This window comes from Salvelinus fontinalis, chromosome 31 (genome assembly GCF_029448725.1).
Source record: "Salvelinus fontinalis isolate EN_2023a chromosome 31, ASM2944872v1, whole genome shotgun sequence".
Classification (NCBI taxonomy): Eukaryota; Metazoa; Chordata; class Actinopteri; order Salmoniformes; family Salmonidae; genus Salvelinus; species Salvelinus fontinalis.
In genome coordinates this window covers 27,046,622-27,070,942 of record NC_074695.1, presented here as the reverse complement: position 1 = coordinate 27,070,942, position 24,321 = coordinate 27,046,622, and the positions used below count along the sequence as shown (strand labels likewise).

Below are 24,321 nucleotides of genomic sequence, written 5' to 3'. Positions count from 1 at the left end.
CTCACGGACCAGGCAAGGAGGGCATTAATCAGAGAGGCAACAAAGAGACCAAAGATAACTCTGAAGGAGCTGCAAAGCTCCACAGCGGAGATTGGAGTATCTATTCATAGGACCACTTTAAGCCATACACTCCACAGAGCTGGGCTTTACAGAAGAGTGGCCGGAAAAGAAGCCATTGCTTAAAGAAAGAAATAAGCAAACACGTTTGGTGTTTGCCAAAAGGCATGTGGGAGACTCCCCAAACATATGAAAAAAGGTACTCTGGCCAGATGAGACTAAAATTGAGCTTTTTGGCCATCAAGGAAAACACTATGTTTGGTGCAAACCCAACACCTCTCATCACCCAGAGAACATCATCCCCACAGTGAAGCATGGTGGTGGCAGCATCATGCTTGGGGATGTTTTTCATTGGCAGGGACTGGGAAACTGGTCAGAATTCAAGGAATGATGGATGGTGCCAAATACAAGGAAATTCTTGAGGGAAACCTGTTTCAGTCTTCCAGAGATTTGAGACTGGGATGGAGGTTCACCTTCCAGCAGGACAATGACCCTAATTATACTTCTAAAGCAACACTCGAGTGGTTTAAGGGGAAACATTTAAATGTCTTGGAATGGCCTAGTCAAAGCCCAGACTTCAATCCAATTGAGAATCTGTGGTATGACTTAAAGATTGCTGTACACCAGTGGAACCCATCCAACTTGAAGGAGCTGGAGCAGTTTTGCCTTGAAGAATGGGCAAAAATCCCAGTGGCTAGATGTACCAAGCTTATAGAGACATAACCCAAGAGGCCTGCAGCTGTAATTGCTGCAAACGGTGGCTCTACAAAGTATTGACTTTGGGGGAATAGTTATGCACGCTCAAGTTCTGCTTTCTTTTCTTGTTTGTTTCACAATAAAAAATATTTTGCATCTTCAAAGTGGTAGACATGTTGTTTAAATGAAATGATACAAACCCCCCTAAAAATCTATTTTAATTCCAGGTTGTAAGGCAGCAAAGTAGGAAAAATGCCAAGGGGGTGAATACTTTCGCAAGCCACTGTAATCGTCTAGAATGTCTTCGTATGCTGCAGGGTAAGATTTCCCTTTGGGTGGTGGATCATTCTTGATACCCCCGCGAAACTGTTGAGGTTGAAAAAAACAGTGCACCTGGCACCTACTACCATACCCCGTTCAAAGGCACTTAAATATAGTGTCTTGCCTATTCATCCTCTGAATCGCACACATACAGAATCCATGTCTCAATTGTCAAGACTTTAAAATCCTTCTTTAATCAGTCTACTCCCCTTCATCTACAGTACACTGATTGAAGTGAATTTAACGAGTGACATCCATAAGGGATCTTAGTTTTCACCTGGATTCACCTAGTCTATGTCATGGAAAGTACAGGTGTTCTTAATGTTTAGTATACACATATACAGTACCAGTCAAAAGTTTGGACACACCTACTCATTCAAGGGTTTTACTATTTTCTACATTGTAGAATAATAGTGAAGACATCAAACAATGAAATAACACATATGGAATCATGTAGTAACCACAAGTGTTAAACAAATCCAAATATATTTTATATTCGAGATTCTTCAAAGAAGCCATTGCCCTTGATGACAAATTTGCACACAAAGAGAAACGACAGTCCATCATCACTAAGACATGAAGGTCAATCAATCGGGAACATTTCAAGAACTTTGAAAGTTTCTTCAAGTGCAGTTGCAAAAACCGTCAATCGCTATGATGAACTGGCTCTCATGAGGGCCTACACAGAAAAGGAAGACCCAGAGTTACCTCTGCTGCAGAGGATAAGTTAATTACATTTACCAGCCTCAGAAAATACAGCCCAAATAAATGCTTCACAGAGTTCAAGTAACACACACATCTCAACATCAGCTGTTAAGAGGAGACTGAGTGAATCAGGCTTCCATGGCTGAATTGCTACTAAGAAACCACTACTAAAGGACACCAATAAGAAGAAGAGACTTGATTGGGTCAAGAAACATGAGCAATGGAAATTGGTCCAGTGGAAATCTGACCTTTGGTCTGATGAGTCCAAATGTGAGATTTTTGGTTCTAACCGCCGTGTCTTTGTGAGATGTAGAGTAGGTGAGCAGATGATCTCTGCATGTGTGGTTCCCACTGTGAAGCATGGAGGAGGAGGTGTGATGAGGTGGCAGGGTAGCCTACTGGTTAGAGCGTTGGACTAGTAACTGAAAGGTTGCGAGATTGAATCCCCGAGCTGACAAAGTAAAAATATGTTGTTCTGCCCCTGAACAAGGCTGTTAACCCACTGTTCCTAGGCCGTCATTGAAAATAAGAATTTGTTCTTAACTGACTTGCCTAGTTAAATAAAGGTAAAATACAAATGGTGCTTTGCTGGTGACACTGTTAGGGATTTTTTTTAAATAATTCAAGGCACACTTAACCAGCATGGCTACCACAGCATTCTGCAGGGATATACCATCCTATCTGGTTTGCGCTTAGTGGGACTATCATTCGTTTTTCAACAGGACAATGACCCAGCACACCTCCAGGCTCTATGGGCTTTTTGACCAAGAACAAGAAGGAGAGTGATGGAGTGCTGCATCAGATGACCTGGCCTCCACAATCACCTGACCTCAACCCAATTCAGATGGTTTGCGATGAGATGGAGCGCTGAGTGAAGGAAAAGCAGCCAACAAGTGCTCAGGATATGTGGGAACTCCTTCAAGACTGTTGGAAAAGCATTCCTCATGAAGCTGGGTGAGAGTCAGAGTGTGCAAAGAGTGTGCAAAGCTGTCAAGGCAAAGGGTGGCTACTTTGAAGAATCTAAAATATATTTTGATTTGTTAAACACTTTTTTTGCTTACTACATGATTCCAAATGTGTTATTCCATAGTTTTGATGTCTTCTCTATTATTCTACATTGTAGAAAATATTACAAATAATGAAAAACCCTTGAATGAGTAGGTGTTCAAACTTTTGACTGGTCCTGTATATATATCTACAGACAATTCCTTCAACCTCATGGCTTGGTTTTTGCTCTGACATGCACTGTCAACTGTGGGACCTTATATAGACAGGTGTATGCCTTTCCAAATGATGTCCAATCAATTGAATTTACCACAGGTGGACTCCAACCAAGTTGTAAAAACATCTCAAGGATGATCAATGGAAACAGGATGAACCTGAGCTCAATTTTGAGTCTTATAGCAAAGGATCTGAATACTTATGTGAATAAGGTTTTTCTGTTTTAAAATGTTAATATATATTTTTATATACATATATATAGGGGTCTCATCTTAATATTGAGTTAGAATAGTAGTTGTGCAGCAGCAGTTTTTCTCTTGTTACGTCAGTCACTGACATCCACTCAATTACATCCACTCAATTAGCCGATGTCAGCAACATTTGTTTTACTTCGGTAATATAGTCTAGCCATTGATTTTGTTAGTCACTCTCACTCCCACTCAGATATCATATTTAAAACTGCAAACATTTCTCTCCACCCTATGGCAAAATTAGTAGAATTGCAGAAAATTTGCTGTTGCACTGCAAATATTTATCTCTGTCCCATGGCAGAATTTGTAGAATTGCATGAAATTAGTTAACAAATTGCAAAATCTTCTCTCCGCCCCATGACAAAATGTATAATTTTTTTTCTCTCCTCTGTCAAGAGGGTGGTCATTAAAATGATTTGCTCGCAACAAGATTTCACTTATGGCCCCTAAAAAACTAGGGCTAGCTCTGGCTGCATGTGTCAATATGGATTTGGGTATTCACAGCCGCGAGCCACTGCAGCCTCATGATGAGTTCAGATTTGTTGTGGTCCCCATCCCAATCAAAGTTGTCCATCCCTGGGTTAAGGTTAGCTAAAATGCAAAAATGTTCAAATTTGGACATTAATTTGACAAAAGCTAGATCCCTTCTGTGTAAATTAATCTAACCTGCTACTAAAAAGTGACTTCCGGTCGTAGCTGTATACCACCTAGTCAAAACAAGACACTTCGATACAGCTACAACCGGAAGTAACTTTTCGTAGCAGGTTAGGAGAGCATTTTTGCTAACCTTAACTCGTTTCCTAACCTTACCTAATTCCTCTAACCTGCTGCGGAAGTGCTCTTAACCTGTAACAAAAAAGTCACTTCCGGTCGTGGCTGTATTGAAGTGGCGTGTTTTTAGGGAATATCGTCGCAGGTTTTGACTAGTGGTATATACGTACAGCTACGACCGGAAGTTACTTTTTCGTAGCAGGTTAGATTCATTTAAGCAGCAGGTTAGGAGAATTTTTGCAGCAGGTTAAGATAATTAGGAAAAGGGTTAGTGTTAGCTAAAATGCTCCCCTAACCTGCTACGAAAAGTCACTTCCAGACGTAGCTGTACTCAATCTAGTTACAACTATGGTCGCAGGCTGGTTGGTGCTATCCGGATTCCTTGGGACGTCCCTACCCATAACACTAACCTTACCTTAACCATTTTAAAATTCAACTTCAATGGGGTAATGTCAGAGTTGGGACGTCCCAAGGATTCCGTCGCAGGCCTGGTCACAGGTCAAGTAATCAATCCGTCGATGACATCGATAGGTGTCCAATACAAGCATACAAAATGTCATCTGTCAAAAAGGATAAATGCATCCTCTTTTCGACTGTAGCCTGCTACATAAGAGTTGAACAGTAAAAGTCAACAACAAAAGTTAAAAAAGCACAAAATATTCAGCAAACATTGCATGGAATGGTGTTGATGAATGTATGACGCATAGCCTTTGTCAATTGCAGTTAGCACTGTAGGCTATTTCAAAACAACCAAAATAGCTAAGTAGGGAAATGTATGTAAACATATTATTCTTTTTTTTTTCATTTTACCACATGGCTATGAGTAAACATGTAATTGCCTGTTGAAATATTGACCTTTACCTTTGTGATGTGAATAATCTGCATGCAGTTATCAAGAAAGATCTGCAGTTACTGTATCTGTAACCGGAGGCAAACACAGAGCACATAATTTTAATTGCTTTAATCATTGGAAAGAGCCATAAAACTCCTATGGCCTTCTCAATTTATGACCAGGTGATGAATGCTGACTGTGATGAACATATATAAAGAGAAAGAGGCATGCCTTCTTCAACACAATCTGCCTTCAGTCCTCAAAAGAGCAGTGGTGAGTAGACTGCCAGTTATTTTCTGGTTAAGTTGGGTGATTAGCAATAGGATTTGTTTATAGTTTGAGCCAGTGGGTTTGGGCAAGCTGATCAATGTCCTACAGCTCTAGCCACCTGTTTTGAGTTTTAATGTGTCATACAAAGACTCATTGAATGATACAATGAGATATAATCAAATAAAACAAATTCAATCATTTATTGAAATTTAAGTTAGCCTAAATGGGGAACTGAATAGGTCTAAATTGATTGTGGGAAGAAAGACCAAATGTCTTTTCACGATATTACCTATTCTATATCCATATTGTGCAACTCCATCTCTATCTAATCTTTACAGGTTGTTGAAGGAGTAAGTGGTATTTGCAGTAAATAAAATTCAGGGAAGAATGGCTTCTGACATGGACTCCAATACTGCTGGTGTGCAATACAACCGCTGGAATGAAGACAACATCAATCTGAATGTGGCTGGAACAGGTGTAACGGGGTAAGCTCTGAGGAAGACTCATGACTGGGTGACAGAAGATACAATCAGTGTTCTTACTATTATAGGGTGCCCGTTGTTTATTAATCACAGGGGACAGGGAATATAAATTATAGTGAAGGACAATGTTCTAGGCAGTTCAAGAAACACTTACTTTACTTTCAATTAAGGTATATGAAGTTGAAAATTGTATTCAGTGCAGTGTTTCCTACCTTTAATCCTAGTTTATTAACTTTCCCAAATGATGACCCCTTAAGTTTACTGATTGTGTATGGACTGACCCCAACTGTAATCAGTGGTCATATTATGACATGACATGTTCTGTTCCCCAAAGGCTCTACAACAGAGTCTGCACTGGCACCTTGGGCATAGCTATCAAGGTGGCCGGAGCTTTGGCTGCACTGGTGGCTGTTTACGTCATAGGATACGTCACTGGATATTACGTCCACAAATGCTGACCGGACACTGACCGAAGGACCCTCAACAGATGGAATTATGTTATGTAGCGATTGTGTTGGGATTGCAGTTTGCTTGTTGTAAAGTAATTTTACAGCTTCCCACAGCTTTGTCTTATATGTGAAAAGTCATTGCAATTAAGTCCAAAAACATGAACATAATGTTTGACTTACAGTGCTTGGTATTCAATATGTTCTTGTCACTAAGTGATATCATCTATTTCAATTGTTTTTTCAAGATTGTACTACAGGGCTTGTTATGTTAGCCTATTCAACTGTATATCAAGGCCATGTGGATTCAATATTTTAATGAAAGGACACAGGCAATACTAATAGTAATAAAAAAGCTGTTTAAAATATGTTAATTACCTGTGTTATTGAACAAACATGGTGTGGTAAATATGCTTTCAAACAAGAGGTTTGCCTCTCTTGACAAGGACTGATTTTTTATTTATTTAGGTACATCTGCAAATATATTAAACCTAATCATCATTACAAAAATACACTTTTTAATATTTATTTTCTCACCTCAAATCCATCTAGTCTGTAACGAGAAATAGCTTTATAATCAAACTGTCATAGAGATTAAAAAAGTCTGTACATTTGAGCCCTGGACCGGGGTGTAATTTATAGCGGGAAAGGGGGGACATGGCCCCCGCTCCCAATATTAGAGGTAAATGTTGTCCTCTGCAATGTTGCTCTCCCCAATGTTGAAGTCAAACCTATGCCCACTGCCCATAGAGGCTGTAATGTCCACAATGTATACTGAACAAAAATATAAAACGTAACATAAGCGTTGGTCCCATGTTTCACGAGCTGAAATAAAAGAGCCCAGAAATCTACCATATGCACAAAATGCTTATTTCATATTTTGTGCACAAATTTGTTTATATCCCTGTTAGTGAGCACCTTGTACTGGGTACAAAAGGCCACTTTAAAATGTGCAGTTTTGTCACAGCACAATGACACAGATGTCTCAAGTTGAGGGAGCATGCAATTGGCATGCTGACTGCTGGAATGTCCACCAGAGCTGTTGTCAGAGAATTGAATGTTAATTTCTCTACCATAAGCCACCTCACAACCGCAGACCATGTGTAACCACGCCAGCCCAGGGCCTCCACATCCGGCTTCTTGACCTGCAAGATCGTCTGAGACCAGCCACCCGGACAGCTGATGAAACTGAAGAGTATTTCCGTCTGTAATAAAGCCCTTTTGGCTGTACCCCTTCCCAGTCATGTGAAATCCATAAATTAAGGCCTAATGAATCTCAATTGACTGATTTCCATATATGAACTATAACTCAGTAAAATGTTTGAAATTGTTGCATGTTGTATTTATATTTCTGTTCAGTATAAATGACAGTGAAAAATAAAATCTCACCTCGTTGCTCTACCTCATCAAATCAGCTTTTATTACTCTCCCTCATAGATAATTTTTATGGTGGCAATATCTTGCTCCTCAACAGAATTTACGCAATGCATTTCATCATCTGATGAGGAAAATAGGGTGGAGTTGACTTTCAAGACCCATTCTGCAATTCTCTGGTCTGTATAGTAATCTGCATCATTGGGACAAAGAGAGTCTATGCCAGTCTTGATGGTATCTTTGTCTTCAGAGTACTGGGATTCTGTTTTAATAGCCGAGTCAACAGAGGAAAAATCTCTCTGCTGTTTTGTTTCACATAGACTGGCATCATGTTTAAGTCTCTCCGTCTTCACCCCGCTGTAGTTGGCACTAGGGTTACTCACATCATTTCTCCGTTGCCTTACTAACGGGTCTGTTGGTGAGAAACTTGATGCCACAGCTGGCTGGGCCCCAAAGGTCCCCTTGGTGCAATCTAGTCTGGAGCGAGTGTCTGGGTTCTGGATGGAATCTTTTGTAGACCTATTCAACATGGTTAGACTACCACTAACTAACCCAGCTTTGTTAGACATTTGACAATCCTGCGCATGTTGAGCAACCAGTACCCGAAACACTGCATTTACACTCCTTACACCAGACGTTGACAAGTGTGTATCTCCGTTGTCTTGTAGTGACCCGGCTGGTCTTGCAGAGAGAAACGGCACATTTGCGCCCTCCGCTTTACCAGCAATGATTCTTGATCCAGTGATGGGTGGCAGAAGGATACTCTGGGTGATAGCGGTTGTGCTTGCACGTCCTAGTTTATTTTGAATCATTAAATGCCTAGGACAAGTAAGATAGTTAATTGGGTTTGTTATCTTTGGAGCTGGTCTCAGGTTAGCATCCGCTTGAGCAGGGTCTCCTCGTGGAGCATTCGCCCTGTCAATCCGTTGCACATTCATCTCCAAGAACCGCATATCCTTTTCACTAATGCTTCTCCACCGTGACTTTTTCTCCCTGTTTGTATCCGACCAGGCTTGCTTCTTCTGTACTCTGTAAGTACTTTTCATAGTTCCAATGAATGGGTTGCCTTAAATGGAAGCTTGCATCTTGTGTCGAATAGTCCAACTCAGTCCTTGACGTATAGGACACCTAACTGCAACTCTCTGGCTATTCTTTTATACTGTGTGTGTGTGTGTGTGTCTGAGACACATCCCTTTACACACTCCCCCCAACCCTTACTGGACACTTGATATGTAACGGTACCCCGCACTTTTTAGTTAACCTGTTAATACCCAAGCAGTTTTACAATTCAGTCAAAGGGCCGTTCACCATGCATGCACATTAATTGACCAATCACTTTGGGGTTTCCTGTGTCATTGAGGCCAAGCATTCCTGAAATTATCAAGAAAATAGGAGAAATGTTTCTACCCAGAACAAAGCATTGGCTTTCAACATGTGCAATAAAGAAATGCATAACCACTGCTGACCTCAAGGTTCAATTTATTTTAGAGATCTTTTAAAATATTAGACATTATACACATTCCCTGCTCTTAATTTATTAAAGCGAGTAATGGAAAAAGGTTTTATACTTGTTTCAGTTCACAAATGCTAAAATGTTGTCATTAACTATGTCTACACTCTACAGACCACACAGGCTTGCTACAGACTTTACAGTTATTGTGAGTTGCCTTTAGTGTGTAGCAATATAAAAATAAGTATACAAAAACTGCAATATTTTAGGTTGGGTAGGTAGTTGATATATTCTATACCTTAATACAGCAGAATCTGTTTGTACGTGCCAAATAGTAATCAAGAACTTAAGCAAGGCTATAATTACACTATTTCTATGTTTGAGAAATTAGTGGATGTAATCGGCTTTGCTTACCAAGGGAACCCGGCAAACCAAATACATTGAACAGTGGCAACTCATATACAGTATTGTGATTAACTGTGTGAGACCGTAAGTGTATAAATCGAAAGGCTGGTTGTTGCGCAACTACCAAATGACGTTCAGGTCGCCGACGTCGGTGCAGAGGTCCGTTTTGGACGGGTAGACGACCTTGAGGTTCCCGTCAGGGTCCACGGTGCGAACCTGCTGGATGACCAGCTCTCCTGAGGTGGTACCATCCGAGGCAGGGACTGGGGGTGAATCCGACTCTCCCTCTGACCCAGCCTCCTCTCTGTGCTCAAACGTGAACTTGTTCAGCTCCGCCATTTTCTGAGCAGGAAACAGAGAGATGTGTTAATTGCTGACCATTGGGACCATATGGATGAAGTCTATTTGAGAAAGTAAACTAGAGCAGGGGTCGGCCGCAAATGAGTCATTTTTAAAAATATATTTGGGGGGGATTTTAGTGTTTGGTCCAAAAAAATGAGAGAATAAAATCACCAGGAATTCCACAAAAATAAAATCTAAATAGGAAATCTGTTCACCAAGTATCCCCCCCCCCCCAAAGAAAAAATTGTCTAAATGTAATCAAGGTATGAAATTGTTATTATAGCATCAATCTTTACATTCTCCTAATTTTATTTCTTAAGCAATGGCGGCAAATTTTGTTGAAGGTATTGTAAACTTCTCACTAACTTGCCCCACTCGACTCACGTTTGTTGACACAGTAAAATATATATGGGGAGGTATACAATCTGTCAATGAGATTGCGGAAATATAGGACAAGCACTTCCAGAACAGGAAGTCTCATCAACAGTGCAACCTACACTGTGTACAAAACATTAGGAGTGCTATTTCTATGACATAGACTGACCAGGTGAAAGATATGATCCCTTATTGATATCACCTGTTAAATCCATTTCAAATCAGTGTAGGTGAAGGGGAGGAGACAGGTTAAAGAAGGATTTTTAAGCCTTGAGAGTGAGACAATTGAGACGGATTGTTGAGGTGTGCCAATTCGAGCAGGAATTAAATCAACCCCAAACTCTCATGACCTGACCTCAAATCACTCCTTCAATCACCACACCCAATCAAAACCGTACCCTCTCTCAATAATGCCTATTTTGGGGCAGGAATCAGAGTGTGGATTAAACCCTTATCGGCTGCTATGTTTCGACAAGGCTGTTATTGAAACGTGTCTGCTGCTGTGTGTACTGGTGGGTGTATGCAGCTCTAGGGTTGCAGTCGTATTGTGAGCTGTATGTTTAGACGTTGACACCGTACACCGCCGGGCCAGTCACCCCGGGCAGATGAGCTCACTTATTCCACTGAGTGCCAGAGAGGCCAGGATCCAGACGTCCAACCAGCACAACACCCTGAGACTGAGCATGACACCGGGTGTCATGACACTTTTCTGCTCTCGCCAGCCACCGTGTGTGTCTGACTGATGCATGCATGTGTAAATGTTTAATTCAGGCAATCAACGGCTGTATGTGTTATGCATGTGCATTGCAATGTAGGATTCAGTCCTACTGCATGTCTCTTTGTATACAGGGAGAGAGCTGAGCTTACCACTATGAGAGCATCCATCACGTCTTTACAGATCTGCAGGCTGGTAGAACTGGTCACTTCTAAGAAAAGCTCCTTAGTCGTCTTCCTGATCTATAATACGGGACAAAGACACAGTACATCACTTGCATGTAATATTGTCCCCAGCTAAAGCAGACTACTATTTTTTATTATCAAATGAATTCAATCTGTAAAGAGGGCTGACAGGATAGAGTTGACAGTACGATATCATATCCATCCGGCATTAGAAAATAAATACATTGAATAAATGCAGTGCATTGCCTGTAAGCCTATTCCACGTCACATTCCCTTGAATTTACAAGCTACTATCTCGAAATTCAGAATAAGGGATCAGAACTACATTTTAGAATCAGAAAATGTCAGGTAGGACAACACCTGGTTGCGTCATCAACTAAGTTTTAAAAAGCCAGCGTTTGATTTCAAGGCTAAGTACTATACTCAAGATGAATTTATTGCAACCCGGATACAAGCATGTCCGCAGTTAAGCAAGCAATAAAGATACAGATTTGTTTCTTTATCTGGTGCGGCTGAAATTTAAAGCTTCCAAAGTCAAAGTGCTGAAGGTGTGCAAAGTCTAAGGGAAAGTACAACTCAGCAAGGTTTTAGACTGCATTCTACACTGCTGGGCCTCTATAGGTTGGCTAAATGTAGATACTGAGAACAAAGACTTATTCTAAATCATAACATTATGACATTTCTATTTGTTGCTGTATTGTGAAATCACTTGCTGATCCAGCAGTGCAAAGTGTATGAGTGTGATCTGTAAGAAAGGCACCCGTCTTTGGTCTGATAAAGATCACACACACACCTTGGTTCTCTCGCTGTTGGTGATTGGTGGAAATGAGATCACATGATCCTCTGCATCCACCAGACATGGGTAGAGTTCTTTTCCATCAAGAAGCTGCAGGTATCTGAGTAAAATAAAGTAAAATAACTTTAGCCGAGAAACAATGGCTAAAGTGTAATATTGCCCTCATGCCAACGATGGCTACAATAGCCAACAGAACCCTTTCATAAGAGCCCATTGAAAGGTCTACACCCATACTAATGGTGCAGATTGAAGTGACATTTGAGCTCTTTGAAAACTCCACAAAATACTGTGTCATGGTATACTGTGTCATCTACCTTAAAGTAAATTAAAATTAGGCAAGTTATCTAACCTAATCTTGTAAATAATGTAATCTTTATCACTTGCCTATATCATGGCAATATCTTTACAGAAAATGGGTGAACAAAACTCAGCTGGGCTCAACCATGGCAGGTCCTAAAAACAACAGTCCACAAATTCTCATCCACATAAATAAAGGAGTAGGTCTATTTACTTCAACGTGGTGGCAACATGGTTTCTGGATCAAAAAGCCTTATGGCGCCCTCATGTGTTGAATGAGCAACCTGATCATTTTGCCTTTGTTTTGAGCTACTGAAGTGCTTGATAAAAACAATGCATTATTGCATAGGACACCACACCAACATACTGTAAATAGAAAATGAAATATGAATTCATTTATTACTACACCATAACATTTAAAGGGGCAATCAGCAGTTGCGACATACATTTTAGACCGATATGTACCTATTGATACATAAAGAATATAACTATAATGCCTAATTTTTTTGTTTATTTCACCTTTATTTAACCAGGTAGGCCAGTTGAGAACAAGTTCTCATTTACAACTGCGACCTGGCCAAGATAAACCAAAGCAGTACGACATAAACAACACTTACACATGGAATAAACAAACGTACAGTCAATAACACAATAAAAAAAATTGGAGTGATAGATGTGCAGAAGATGATATGCAAGTAGAGATACTGGGGTGCAAAAAAGCAAAAAAATAAATAATATGGGGATGAGGTAGTTGGGTGGGCTATTTACAGATGGGCTGTGTACAGGTGCAATGATCGGTAAGCTGCTCTGACAGCTGATGCTTAAAGATATAAGTCTCCAGCTTCAGTGATTTTTGCAATTCATTCCAGTCATTGGCAGCAGAGAACTGGAAGGAAAGGCGGCCAAAGTAGGAGTGGCTTTGGGGATGGCTATTGGGATGACCAATGAAATATACCTGCTGGAGCGTGTACTACGGGTGGGTGTTGCTATGGTGATCAGTGAGCTGAGATAAGGTGCTTAGTTTGCTTGTCGTACCCCATTAGACCCCAAAATATAAACTTATTTTAGTCCAATGTTTGTAAACAAAGTTAATGTAAACAAACACTGTATAGCATCAAAACATGGTTAACTACACCGAACAAAAATATAAATGCAACAATTTCAAAGATTTTACTGAGTTACAGTTCATAAGGAAATCAGTCAATTTAAACACATTCTTTAGGCTCTAATCTATGTATTTCACATGATTGGGAATACAGATATGCATCTGTTGGTCACAGATACCTTAAAAAAAAAAAGGTAGGGACGTGGATCAGAAAACCAGTCAGTATCTGGTGTGACCACCATTCGCCTCATGCAGCGCAACACACTTCCATCGAATAGAGTTGATTAAGCTGTTGATTGTGGCCTGTGGAATGTTGCCCCATTCTTCAATTGCTGTGCGAAGTTGCAGGATGTTGGCAGGAACGTGCTGACGTACACATCGATCCAGAGCATCCCAAACATGCTCAATGGGTGACGTTTATGCTGTGTATGCAGGCCATGGAAGAACTGGGACAGCTTCCAGGAATTGTACACAGATCCTTGCGACATGGGGCCAAGCATTAAAGTGCTGAAACATGAGGTTATAGCAGTGGATTTATGGCAGAACAATGGGCTTCAGGATCTCTTCACAGTATCTGTGCATTCAAACTGACATCAATAAAATGCTATTGTGTTCGTTGTCCGTAGCTTATACCTGCCCATACCATAACCCCACCGTTCACAATGTTGACACTATACACGCTGTCTGCCTTCTGCCCGGTACAGTTAAAAACCGGGACTTATCCATGCCAGTGGCCATCGAAGGTGAGCATTTGCCCACTGAAGTCAGATTGCAGTCAGGTCAAGACCCTGGTGAGGATGACGAGCAGGCAGCTTCCCTGAGACGGGTTCTGCTAGTTTGTGCAGAAATCTCTGGTTGTGCAAACCCAAGGTTTCACCAGCTGTCCAGGTGGCTGGTCTCAGACGATTCCGCAGGTGAAGAAGCCGGATGTGGAGGTCCTGTGCTGGCGTGGTTACAGGTGATCTGTGGTTGAGGCCGGTTGGACGTACTGCCAAATTCTCTAAAATGACCTTGGAGGCGGCTTATGGTAGAGAAATTAATATAAAAATCCCTGGCAACAGCTCTGGTGGACATTCCTGCAGTCAGCATGCCAATTGCACACTCCCTCAAAACTTGAGACATCTATGGCATTGTGTTGTGTGACAAGACTGCACATTTTAGAGTGGCCTTTTATTGTCCCCAGCACAAGGTGCACCTGTGTAATGATCATGCTGTTTAATCAGCTTCTTGATATGCCACACCTGATGGATTAACATTCTGAGAGAAATAAGCTTTTTGTGCATATAGACAATATCTGGGATCTTTTCATTTCAGCTCATGAATCCAACACTTTACATGTTGCATTTATATTTTTGTTCAGTATATCATTTTGATATCATGGATAGTCAGTCCTTGCATCCATAGCTCTGTCTATGAACTTGAGAGGGATTACATTTTACAATTGCCATCCCTTAGTTTTTTACGCAAAAATCACTATTATTGTTTCAACTGCTGATTGGCCCTTTAAAATGACATTTCACGAGCAGCCGCACATATATTGCAATGAACATGATGCAAGACTTCGCTCTCACACAGTCATACAACGTAGCAGCCACTAGGGGTGTAAAGGTTTGACAAACCCACGGTTCAGTAGTATTATGGTTTGGGGTCACCGTTCGGGAAAATTAAATGCCCTTCACAATGTTCCTGGAATTGTCTGTTGTGACCGGATTGTCATGTTGGGCCTCTCAAGTTTTCACTCTGATGCTGCGTTTGTAACCATGTGGGAGGTGTGAATTGACCAGTTATGAAGTCATAAATACCAGTTGGATACATTAATGTGATTTGAACTGGTTGATTATCGCAGAATGGCTAATGGCCAACAAGATGCATCCACCATAAACTAAGAGTACATCTATCATGCTTGTAAACAAATGACAGTTCAGAAACCATATTAATAGACTGCTTTTTATAAATAATGTGTTGTTGCATTCAATTGCCGAAAGTGCTGTTATAGAGGACATTTCTTTAGTAGGTGATGTCAGATGTCACCATGTGGGAGAAGTGGGTGCTCTCGATGATAGACGAGTTTCCCACTAGTAATTGCCAGTTGGATGGCCGTTCAAGTGGATTTTTCCTAGTCGTATGTGATAAATTCCCACTTCCATCTTGGTTACAAACACATGACACTGTTTCCTTCAGTGCCATATGAGTACTTATAACTCTCGTAAAGGGGGCGTGTCTGCAGCACGATACATCCGCCTCCGGGGAAATGTGATGGGCTGTCACTGTTAACAAGTAAGTGCAAAACAGGGTGCATTGGCCTATTCATTGAACACTTTGGCTTGACTTTTTTAGAGCGGGTGTCGGTATGCTGAAATGGATGCAAGAGGGAAGTTCGTAACATGGTTTGAGCAGTTTCACGAGGTGCGCCCTGAAACTCCCCATTTTTAACCACAGAATGGGCGCACACCCACAGCTCTAAACCAAAAACTGTTCGAGCCTACTTATCGCTCTCCAGTCAGAATCAGCTGCCAAAGGCCGCTTGAATGCAGAGGGGAGACGTGTTGTGTTGTTGTTTCTTTGCGTTTCCGTCTTGCGCCGGTATACTGGGGTGATGTCGGCTTAAATGTGTCAACATATTTGAGGTGTTGGCAGCTGCATAGGCTATTCTCGTTGAGTATGACGACATACTGTCAGCGTTTTATCCACAACTCTCTGTCCATCGCCATTGTTATCTACTGGGAAGCCAAAATGTTCCCAAACTGGAAATTTAAACGATGATGGAGGATCCCTCAATTCTGGTTTATTGACCCCACCACTCACCATCGTACAGAACTAGTTCCTGGCTGCGTCTCATAAAGGACAGTTTGAAATGCGGCAATTAAGATTATACATTTATTACAATGTGCGCATAGGCTCTAGTTGTCTTAACGCAATAGCCTGAAATTATTTTTTTGTTGCTCAGATTTACTCAAGAGGCATAGGTCTACAAAGCAGCGTAGGCTTAGCCTATAGGCCTAGCTTTAATTGTGTTTTTTGTTTTGTTTTCATTCGGATTCACAGTGCGGACCGAACCGAGGTCCCCATACAAAACGGTTTGGTACGAATACGAATATTACACTCCGAGTAGTCACGGGACCAAAACAGTGGTGAAGTTTAGCCTCGCAATCTGTTGTTGCGGAAATTGACTCACTATGCTGTTTATTTGTGCATCTACGTCATATCGCTGACTCTACCTTTAAGAATGCTGACATCAACCCAGAGGCCACTTTGTGAATTTTTTTTTGCCCATGGGCATCAGGCCGACTGCAGCTTTGGGCTGCGTTTCCAATTCTACATCCTCCAGAAGTGTGCACTTTTATACTTCCTGTCATGGATTTATAAGCATTGAATTTGTGTAATCATTTGCTGTGTAGAGTTTCCATCATTATTAAATCCATGAAGGGAAGTCTGCAAATATACACTTTGGGAGAAGAGTACAGAATCTGGACTCACCTATACTTTCACCTCTGCCTTAAAGACAGGTGTTAATACTCACTTGTGGAGGCCAGACACATTCTGCCTCTTCCTCTGTTTCCTCTGGTCCTCTGCCTCTAGCTGCAGCTGCCTCATCAGCTCCACCGCAGTCATCTCCTTACGGCCCAGGGGGACTATCTAGTAAACAACATTTTATGTTGGGAGTTTATGAGAGATTTATGCTCCTTTCAAAATATATTTTGCTTGTTTAAATAACCGTGAATGGGACCGAAATGCATTGAGACAAACCTGAATGCAATTTATGAATATAATGATTTGTTCATATGCCAAGAGCGACAGGCAACAACCTGCAACAATTATTTTGTGTTCAAACTGTCGAGGTGAATCCGCATGAAGGTCTTTCAATAACAGACTAATGTCACTATAAAAGGCTTGTTGCCTGGCTTTGGCATAAAATATATTTAAAAGGATCATGAATTATTAAGAAAGGAATAATGTTATGGCTCACAACTACTGATTAAAACTGTCCTTCAAAATACTGGATTCTACTCAAGAAAACAGAGGTATTATGTTCAATAGAAAAAGAGCCTTGTTCTATTCTCCAGAAACATTTGAGACTGCCTGCATAAACTACTTGAACAAAGACATGGAACAAGGTCCTGAGAAATGTCATCATAAACCAATCAATTGAGAAGAGCTTAAAATACCTTGGAAAACACATAGAAGCTAGGAATGGGGCGGGGTTTTACCTGGGTAGTTAACGTTAACTAGCGCTATAGTAGGCTGTACCTGCGGCAAAACTCAGGCATTTCCCATCCTATTGCTTGTTCTCCATCTTCTTTTTAAAATGGTGAGCCAACATGTTTTGGGCGCTTTTATCTCAACATTTTCATGGCTCTCTTGTCCCTCTTCAGCAGACATACTGTAGTGAGCAATACATTTGAATTATATATCGAATCGCAATACATATTGTGTCGGCACCTAAGTATCGTGAGGTCCCTGACAATTCCCAGCCCTAATATAAGCTCAAGAAGTTAGTCATAGTAAATGTGTCAGATGTAAATGTGTTTTTTAATTCCATCTCAGAGCGACTTACATTTGAGAATTTGTGGCTGTCTAACATTGTATGAGCAAAATGTCAGGCAATGTATCATACCTTTAACATAGGAGGTGTTCTGGCATCATACATGAGAGGTCCCTTGAGTAGCTGCATGTCGTGTGTTGCGATGGTCGCAGTTGTCCTTTTACCACATAGGTCATCGTGAAGTTTGGTCTAAAATACAACAGGTAAGAGAAAGAGTGGTGAAAACGGAATAATGCAAAAGAGACTTAACGATCATTTATTATGTTACATAGCCTATCGAGGATGGTGTCAATTTATGAGCTTGCACAGTGGTGTAAAGTACTTAAGTAAAAATACTTTAAAGTACTAATTAAGTAGTTTTGGGGGGTATCTGTACTTCACTTTTTATACTTTTTGCCAACTTTTACTTCATTACATTCCTAAAGAAAATAATGTAGTTTATAATCCATACATTTTCCCTTACACCGAAAAGTACTCGTTAAATTTTGACAGGAAAAAGGACCAATTCATGCCGTTATCAAGAGAACATCCCTGGTCATCCCAACTGTCTCTGATCTGGCAGACTCACTAAACACAAATGCTTAGTTTGTAAATGATGTTGGAGTGTGCCTCTGGCTATATGTAAATAAAACATTTAAACATTGTGCCATCTGGTTTGCTTAATATAAGGAATTTGAAATGATTTATACTTTTATTTTTACTCTTGGTACTTAAGTCAATTTAAAACCAAATACCCAGTAAAAGTAACTTTCACTTGAGTCATTTTCTATTAAGGCATCTTTACTTTTACTCAAGTATGACAATTGAGTACTTTTCCCACCACTGAACTTGAGTTTATTTTGTAGCGTGTTCTTAGTCTCTTTCTGCATTCACAAACTACTAGCCTACATAGTTTCCTTGCCAAATATGACGTTGACTAACGCAGAAACAGACTGGTACCAAGGCTAACGTGTTCTCATCTCTGAACAGCATTACCTGCGCAACCAGGAACCTCTTGAGCGCATTCCCGGACCTGAAGTTCATGCCTCTGACCACACAGCACACCAAGTACGGCCTCACGTCCTTCAGTTCACTTGCCACCTTTACAGTGAATGCCCCTGGGTTGTCAGACACATGAAGCACTTTCACCACCAGCCGGTTCAACTCATCCACCTCATCCTCCTCCTCCTCGGTCTTCTTCTTTTTCTGCTTGCGCTGCTTTTTGGTCTGGGTCTTCTCTGCGTTCCGGCCCCCGTCGGCCTTTTCCCCGTCCCCGTCGGCCTGCTTACTGCCTTTGCCTTTCCCTCTGCCACCGGCCCGAAGGTAGTCCAGGATGGACTTGGTCTGGCAACCGTTGACCATCTTCTCCAGTCGATTGTCTTTGAGTTTGTTTCCTTTGAAGTTGATCTCCTTCAGTTTGGAGCAGTCACTCAGCTCGTAGGGGATTTCACTGAGCTTGTTGTTGGATAGGTCCAAAACCTGAGGAAAATTGTATATTTGTTATCATAGTTGAATGTAATGACATTAATTAAGATTAATAACCAAAACAGGGCTTTATCCTGGTCTCAGGTGTCTCACCATCGGCGAGGCCTTGTGCCAGGAAAATGTTAAGACAGTCTCAGGTTTAATACAATGTTGATAAGATTAACTGAGAGCTACCCTGTCAATCATGACCATAATTCAGTAGGAATAGACAAGAGGTATTTATGAAGTCATGCACATTTTTGGTAGCAGTGGAATTATGGATTATTTCAGCTACAAACCTTTAGAGCAGAGAGCTTGTGAACATCTCCACTCAGCTCTTCTATGAAATTCTCAGAGGCGATGACGGTGCTGAGGAGATCCAGGCGATAGAAGTCATCAGGGAACCGAGTGATGTCATTTTTGGAGATGTTGATGGTAGAGAGTTTCGTGCAATGACACAGTCCATCTGGTAGTGACTCGATGTTGTTGCAGCTCACGTTGAGTGTATTGAGATCGCTTAGCTGTGTTATCTCTTCAGGCAAAGCTTTCAGGTTGTTGACTGAAATGTCGAGGACTTTCAGGGACTTCAGACTTCCAATGGTTTTTGGAATAGAGGAGAGCTTATTCCTACAAAGAATCAAGCTCGTAAGGGTGGTCAGATTTTGTATGTCTCCATGAATCTCTGTCAAACTCGGACATTGGATGATTTCTAGGTAATTTAGGAGCTTGAGAGAATAGATTGCGGAACACAGACCTCCATTCGAGGATATCTTTTCATCGATAACTGCACCTTGCAGAACCAGTTCGCGTCTTTTCTCTTTTGAGGCTTTCTCAATTTCTGGCCAACTCTCTTGACCATCCATGCTGCTACACCAGACCCGGAAAAGGAAAACTCATGCCACCCGGTAACACTTGAGCACAGACGCTTTAAGCCACCCGGTAACACTTGAGCACAGACTCCTTTAGCCACCCGGTAACACTTGAGCACATACACTTTAAAATGTTTATCTGCTGAATGGAAGGCGCAGTGAAATATGCATCGAGCAGTGAGGATGATATGCGCAGTACACGTGCAGACTAGATACTCAAAAATATTTTTGAATTTATAAAAAACTTCATGGACCACAATCCTTCGCGGTGAGATGATGGTCCGGCACATGCGCACCTTAGCTTACTAGTTGTTGTCAGCGGTGGTTATGGAGATGAAATGGGACTTGGGCAAGCTGTCAACATTTTTGTAATGTTCATGGTAAGATATCTTTGATATATTTGTAGTAACACTATACTTCAATAGGAAAAACGTTGTATTCAAACGGAGGTTTTATTGTGCCTCTGGTGTCACTATATTTATATGAATTCAAGGTGTTTTACGTTACCATTCTAAGTAGGAACGAGTTAGCTAACGTTAGCTAGCTACAACACGCTAGCTAGGCTGTCTTTAACTCGCGCTGTCATCAGCTCCAAGTTCATTCCTTCCCACCCCAGGGACGTCAGAAGCAAGCAAGCAATACAATACCATATAGCTAACACGGAGTATTGAAATGTTTGCTATTGAACTAATTTGTTTAGGGGCATACATTTGATATTAAATGGCAGAATGATATGAAAATTAAATGGCAGAATGATATCCCAAGTTCACCTACACGTCTAATCTTGTGTCCATTGTAGAGTAGTGTAACGCTAGCTGTCAAGGTATATCTCAATCCCAGGGTGAATATTGCTGTCAGTCTTCCATGGTTTATGAGTATAGGTAACTTAGCTAGCTAATTACTGTACCAATCTATTTGATAGTGAAAGGTGCTTCAGATGATATTCAGTTGTAGATTATGTTATGTTTCTCCATATTTGATAGTGTGCAGCAGCAGGATGCCCCGGAAGATAGGATTCACCCTGGTCAGTTCCTCTGGTCACGAAGATAACTTCAGTGCCAAGGAGCTGATGGTCCATGCACCAACAGTCAATGGCTGGAGATCTGCCAGGTAGACACTGTCTCTCACACACACACTCTCTCATGTGCGCCTCCGCCATATGCAAGTGTCCCAAAGCCCCCGAAAGCCACTTCGACCAAGCCAGCAAGCTCCAGAGCGAAGTGCTATCCCAACACACACTGCAATATGTTTGGAGTTTGTGCAATTTCACACCAAAAATTGCAAGGGGTGACAAATTATATGACACGTGCGTTTGTTTGTCTGATTTCGAGGCTTGACACATGAAACAAATGAAATACCTCCCAAATTAAATGTTTAACTGTTACTGACCTTTATATTTTGTTAAACAACAGGGGGAATTTCATGCTTGTTTTATTAAATGTTGAACATGAATTGCGTCATTCAAGTCAGGAGTGTGTCCTGAAGTTGATGGGTTTATTGATCCCCTCGCCACTCTATTGAAGTCACCTTCTGAGTTTCGTCACCAACACGTGACAACGGAGGGCCCTCCAAACGAGTTTGTTGGGGCGAGGGGCTGGTTTGAGATTCACACACACACACACTGCTTTTAGATCTGTTTTTCAGTAATGTACTGGAAGTTCAGTACTAGAAGTACCAACCTCAACGTTTCTTTCCACAGGTTCTGTCCATACCCTCAGCAGGTCACTTTGCAGTTGCCAGAGCGGAGTCGGGTCCGTAAGCTGCAGCTGCTTGCCCACCAGTACCTGATCTCAGGCAAAATAGAGTTCCACATCGGGGACCGACTACTAGAGGCCGACTCACCTGGTCTCTCTGGGCACCTCCGCAGGCTAGGGTGAGTCAGTAGAACCAGCGAAAAGAGATGTCTGACTGACACAGACAAGGCACCCAAAGCAAGAAACTGAGCTGAAACAGGGAGGGAGTATCTGAACTCGTCTGATAGAAAATTAGTTTTTTCTGTTGCAAAACATTTTGCTATGGTGTACCCTAATGTATATGAGTCTGGCTTAGTTGGTTGTCATGTTTCAATGGAGCATGGTGCTGTGAACAGAAAGGTTGTTGGTTCAATTTCTACCTAACACACGCAGTAATGAATATACATGCTGAACTTCAACATCTGTTATTTCTAAGTAACTATATTACTATTATGATATATAGGCCTACATTTTCATCATATTTACTGCTTTGTCGTTACAAGAAAGGTGCACAGTAATAGAAATTGATATGCAACTTTTGCCATAGGTATGTTTCTTTATCGGACAATGAGAAAACAGGCTTCAAAGCCCGGGAGCTGAAGTCTGTTCACGTGGATGCCATTGGAACATACCTCCGTATAACCTTTCACAGAAACCATGTCAACCGCTACAACCTTTACAACCAGGTACTCCACTATAAAGTCATAAAGACATAAAGTCGTTCCCCTTAACCTGTTTATTTGACTTACATACTACCACATTCATATCATTTTATAGTTTATTTGATTTATTTTTTCATCGACTTTTGTTTATCATTTCAGGTTGCATTGGTTGCCATTAATGTTTTGGGAGATTCTGTGGATGGCACTGCTGTTGACACAATTGTAAGTGGTCGCTCTTTAACGTGTGTGTTCTGACATGTTTAATGTTACTGTATATTTAAGGTGCAGTACTACTGTGAAACACTAGAATGCGCTGCTGTGCTAGTATTTGTGTGAGCCTGCCAACCTGAAGTAAATTTCTTGATAGGCTGCGCTAATTAAAACATCTATTTGATTTCATTACTTGTCCATAAGCATTTAACCCACAACCGTGAGTATGGCTACTGTAGAACCATATACCCATTATATACCTACATTGTTCTGCAGATAATCATGGTCGATATTTCTGAATATTGTGGACTTGCCTAGTTAAATAAAGGTAAAATAATGGATTAAAGCGTCTGCTAAATGGCATATATATATTTTATTGGTGTTATGTGTTTCCATAATATGTATTTATGTATAGAGAAAATAGAAAAAACCCTTTTCCACTGTTTATGTATGCAAACTGTGTGTCACTGTATGTTTACAAAATGCACACAGACTACAGTTTGCACACACACACAGTGTTTCTGTTGTTGCGTGGTTGCATGGTGGTCACTGTGTGTGCCTGTATTGGCATCTGTATTGGTGTGTGCGCTGCTTGCCCTGACAGGCGTGGGGCAGGAATGTGGTAATCCGACTCCGAGGGCAGAGTAATCACAGAGGAGGCCTTAGCCACTGTAATCAGATAGACCTGCGGACGGACAGCCCCTGGAAGAGAGTGGCCCAGCTCCGGGGGGAAGTTTCTCCTAGCTGCAGATATAAGATCAGCTTCCCCTCCCCAGTCCTAACCTTAACCATTCATGTGGAAAATGCAAAGCTGACCAAAGATCAGCATCTGGGTGCAACTTTCCCCTACACCAAGTGGCCCAGCCTTACCTCTCCAAGACACAGATAGGCAGATTCCACGGTACAAGCTTCACATTGTCACTCTCTAATCCCACTCTTAGGCACCTCCACCCGGCCACAGTCTTAGCTTGCCTGGTTATCTCTCAGGGATTTTAGTGTTCTTACTGCTGCATGTATGTTGTGATTGTACATGTGGAGTGAGAGCTGGTCGTATCATTGACATACTACTTGTGGTAGATCACCTAACTCTGTGGTGTTGTGGCACTGATGACTTGCCTCATCAAGTATTATACAGAGTTGAGTAGTCCTCTTAACAAGTCCATGTTACTGTTCACTCTCTTGTTTACCTCTAGACTATACTCCATTCCTGTATCCATAATAATGACTCCGTTAACAGTGGTTGTGTGATTTACTGAGCAGATGACCTGTCTGGGCCTTATGGCTGTGTGTTTTGCAGCCTGTCATTGAGGGAGGTTAATTGTACCTCTGTTTGCCCTCAGCCTAGCAGAGAGCAACTGATTGAGCACTACCTCAACAGTAGTCAGCACGAGACCGCCTTGGATGGAACATACATGGGGTAAGGGTTGAAGGCTCAAGGCGCATTGTACTGTGAAGTGCTCTGTGACAATGCTGTTTAAACAAAACATTAGCCTTGAAGTTGACGTATGATCACCACTCAATTTGCCATTTCCATTTTTTCTCTTTAGCTTGGACTATAGTCTGTTAACAGTAGATCTGGCTAATGTAGAACCCAGGAACTGATGCGTCAATTGGAATAGTTGTCAATTTGTCACTCTGAGACTCCAAGATGTCATTCACATTTTTAGAAAAACAAAACAATATCCCATAAATCAGGGGTAAGCATCCAGATTCAGCCTCGGGACAATTTTTTTCTTGGAGCAGATGGTTGGGAGGCCGGAACATA

General features: G+C 41.4%; 3 protein-coding genes across 5 annotated transcripts in view; 2 read left to right on the top strand and 1 right to left on the bottom strand.

Moving 5' to 3' along the window:
* The first annotated feature begins 5,050 nt into the window (after positions 1–5,050).
* smim1 (small integral membrane protein 1) lies at positions 5,051–6,426 on the top strand. Its single transcript, XM_055892023.1, has 3 exons — positions 5,051–5,127; positions 5,463–5,609; positions 5,941–6,426. The coding sequence occupies exons 2-3, from the start codon at positions 5,512–5,514 to the stop codon at positions 6,062–6,064; spliced, it is 222 nt and encodes a 73-aa protein (XP_055747998.1). The 5' UTR covers positions 5,051–5,127; positions 5,463–5,511; the 3' UTR covers positions 6,065–6,426.
* A 2,462-nt stretch (positions 6,427–8,888) lies between these two features.
* LOC129829960 (leucine-rich repeat-containing protein 47-like) lies at positions 8,889–20,014 on the bottom strand. Its single transcript, XM_055892020.1, has 7 exons — positions 19,382–20,014; positions 18,615–19,097; positions 17,712–17,828; positions 16,617–16,732; positions 11,692–11,794; positions 10,866–10,955; positions 8,889–9,623 (listed from the first exon to the last, which is right to left on the bottom strand). Exons 1-7 carry the CDS (start codon positions 19,943–19,945, stop codon positions 9,402–9,404), a joined length of 1,695 nt encoding a protein of 564 aa, XP_055747995.1. The 5' UTR covers positions 19,946–20,014; the 3' UTR covers positions 8,889–9,401.
* Positions 20,015–20,224: 210 nt separating this feature from the next.
* LOC129829959 (centrosomal protein of 104 kDa-like) overlaps positions 20,225–24,321 on the top strand; it is a 35,108-nt gene continuing 31,011 nt past the window's right edge. For 2 of the 3 annotated variants that reach the window (XM_055892017.1, XM_055892019.1), the window contains exons 1-6: positions 20,225–20,331; positions 20,935–21,061; positions 21,651–21,824; positions 22,232–22,370; positions 22,506–22,568; positions 23,897–23,973. In XM_055892017.1, coding sequence (XP_055747992.1) covers positions 20,949–21,061; positions 21,651–21,824; positions 22,232–22,370; positions 22,506–22,568; positions 23,897–23,973 — 566 coding nt within the window. In that variant the 5' untranslated portion in view covers positions 20,225–20,331; positions 20,935–20,948. The remainder of the gene's footprint in view (positions 20,332–20,934; positions 21,062–21,650; positions 21,825–22,231; positions 22,371–22,505; positions 22,569–23,896; positions 23,974–24,321) is intronic. The other variant, XM_055892018.1, reaches the window with a different exon arrangement.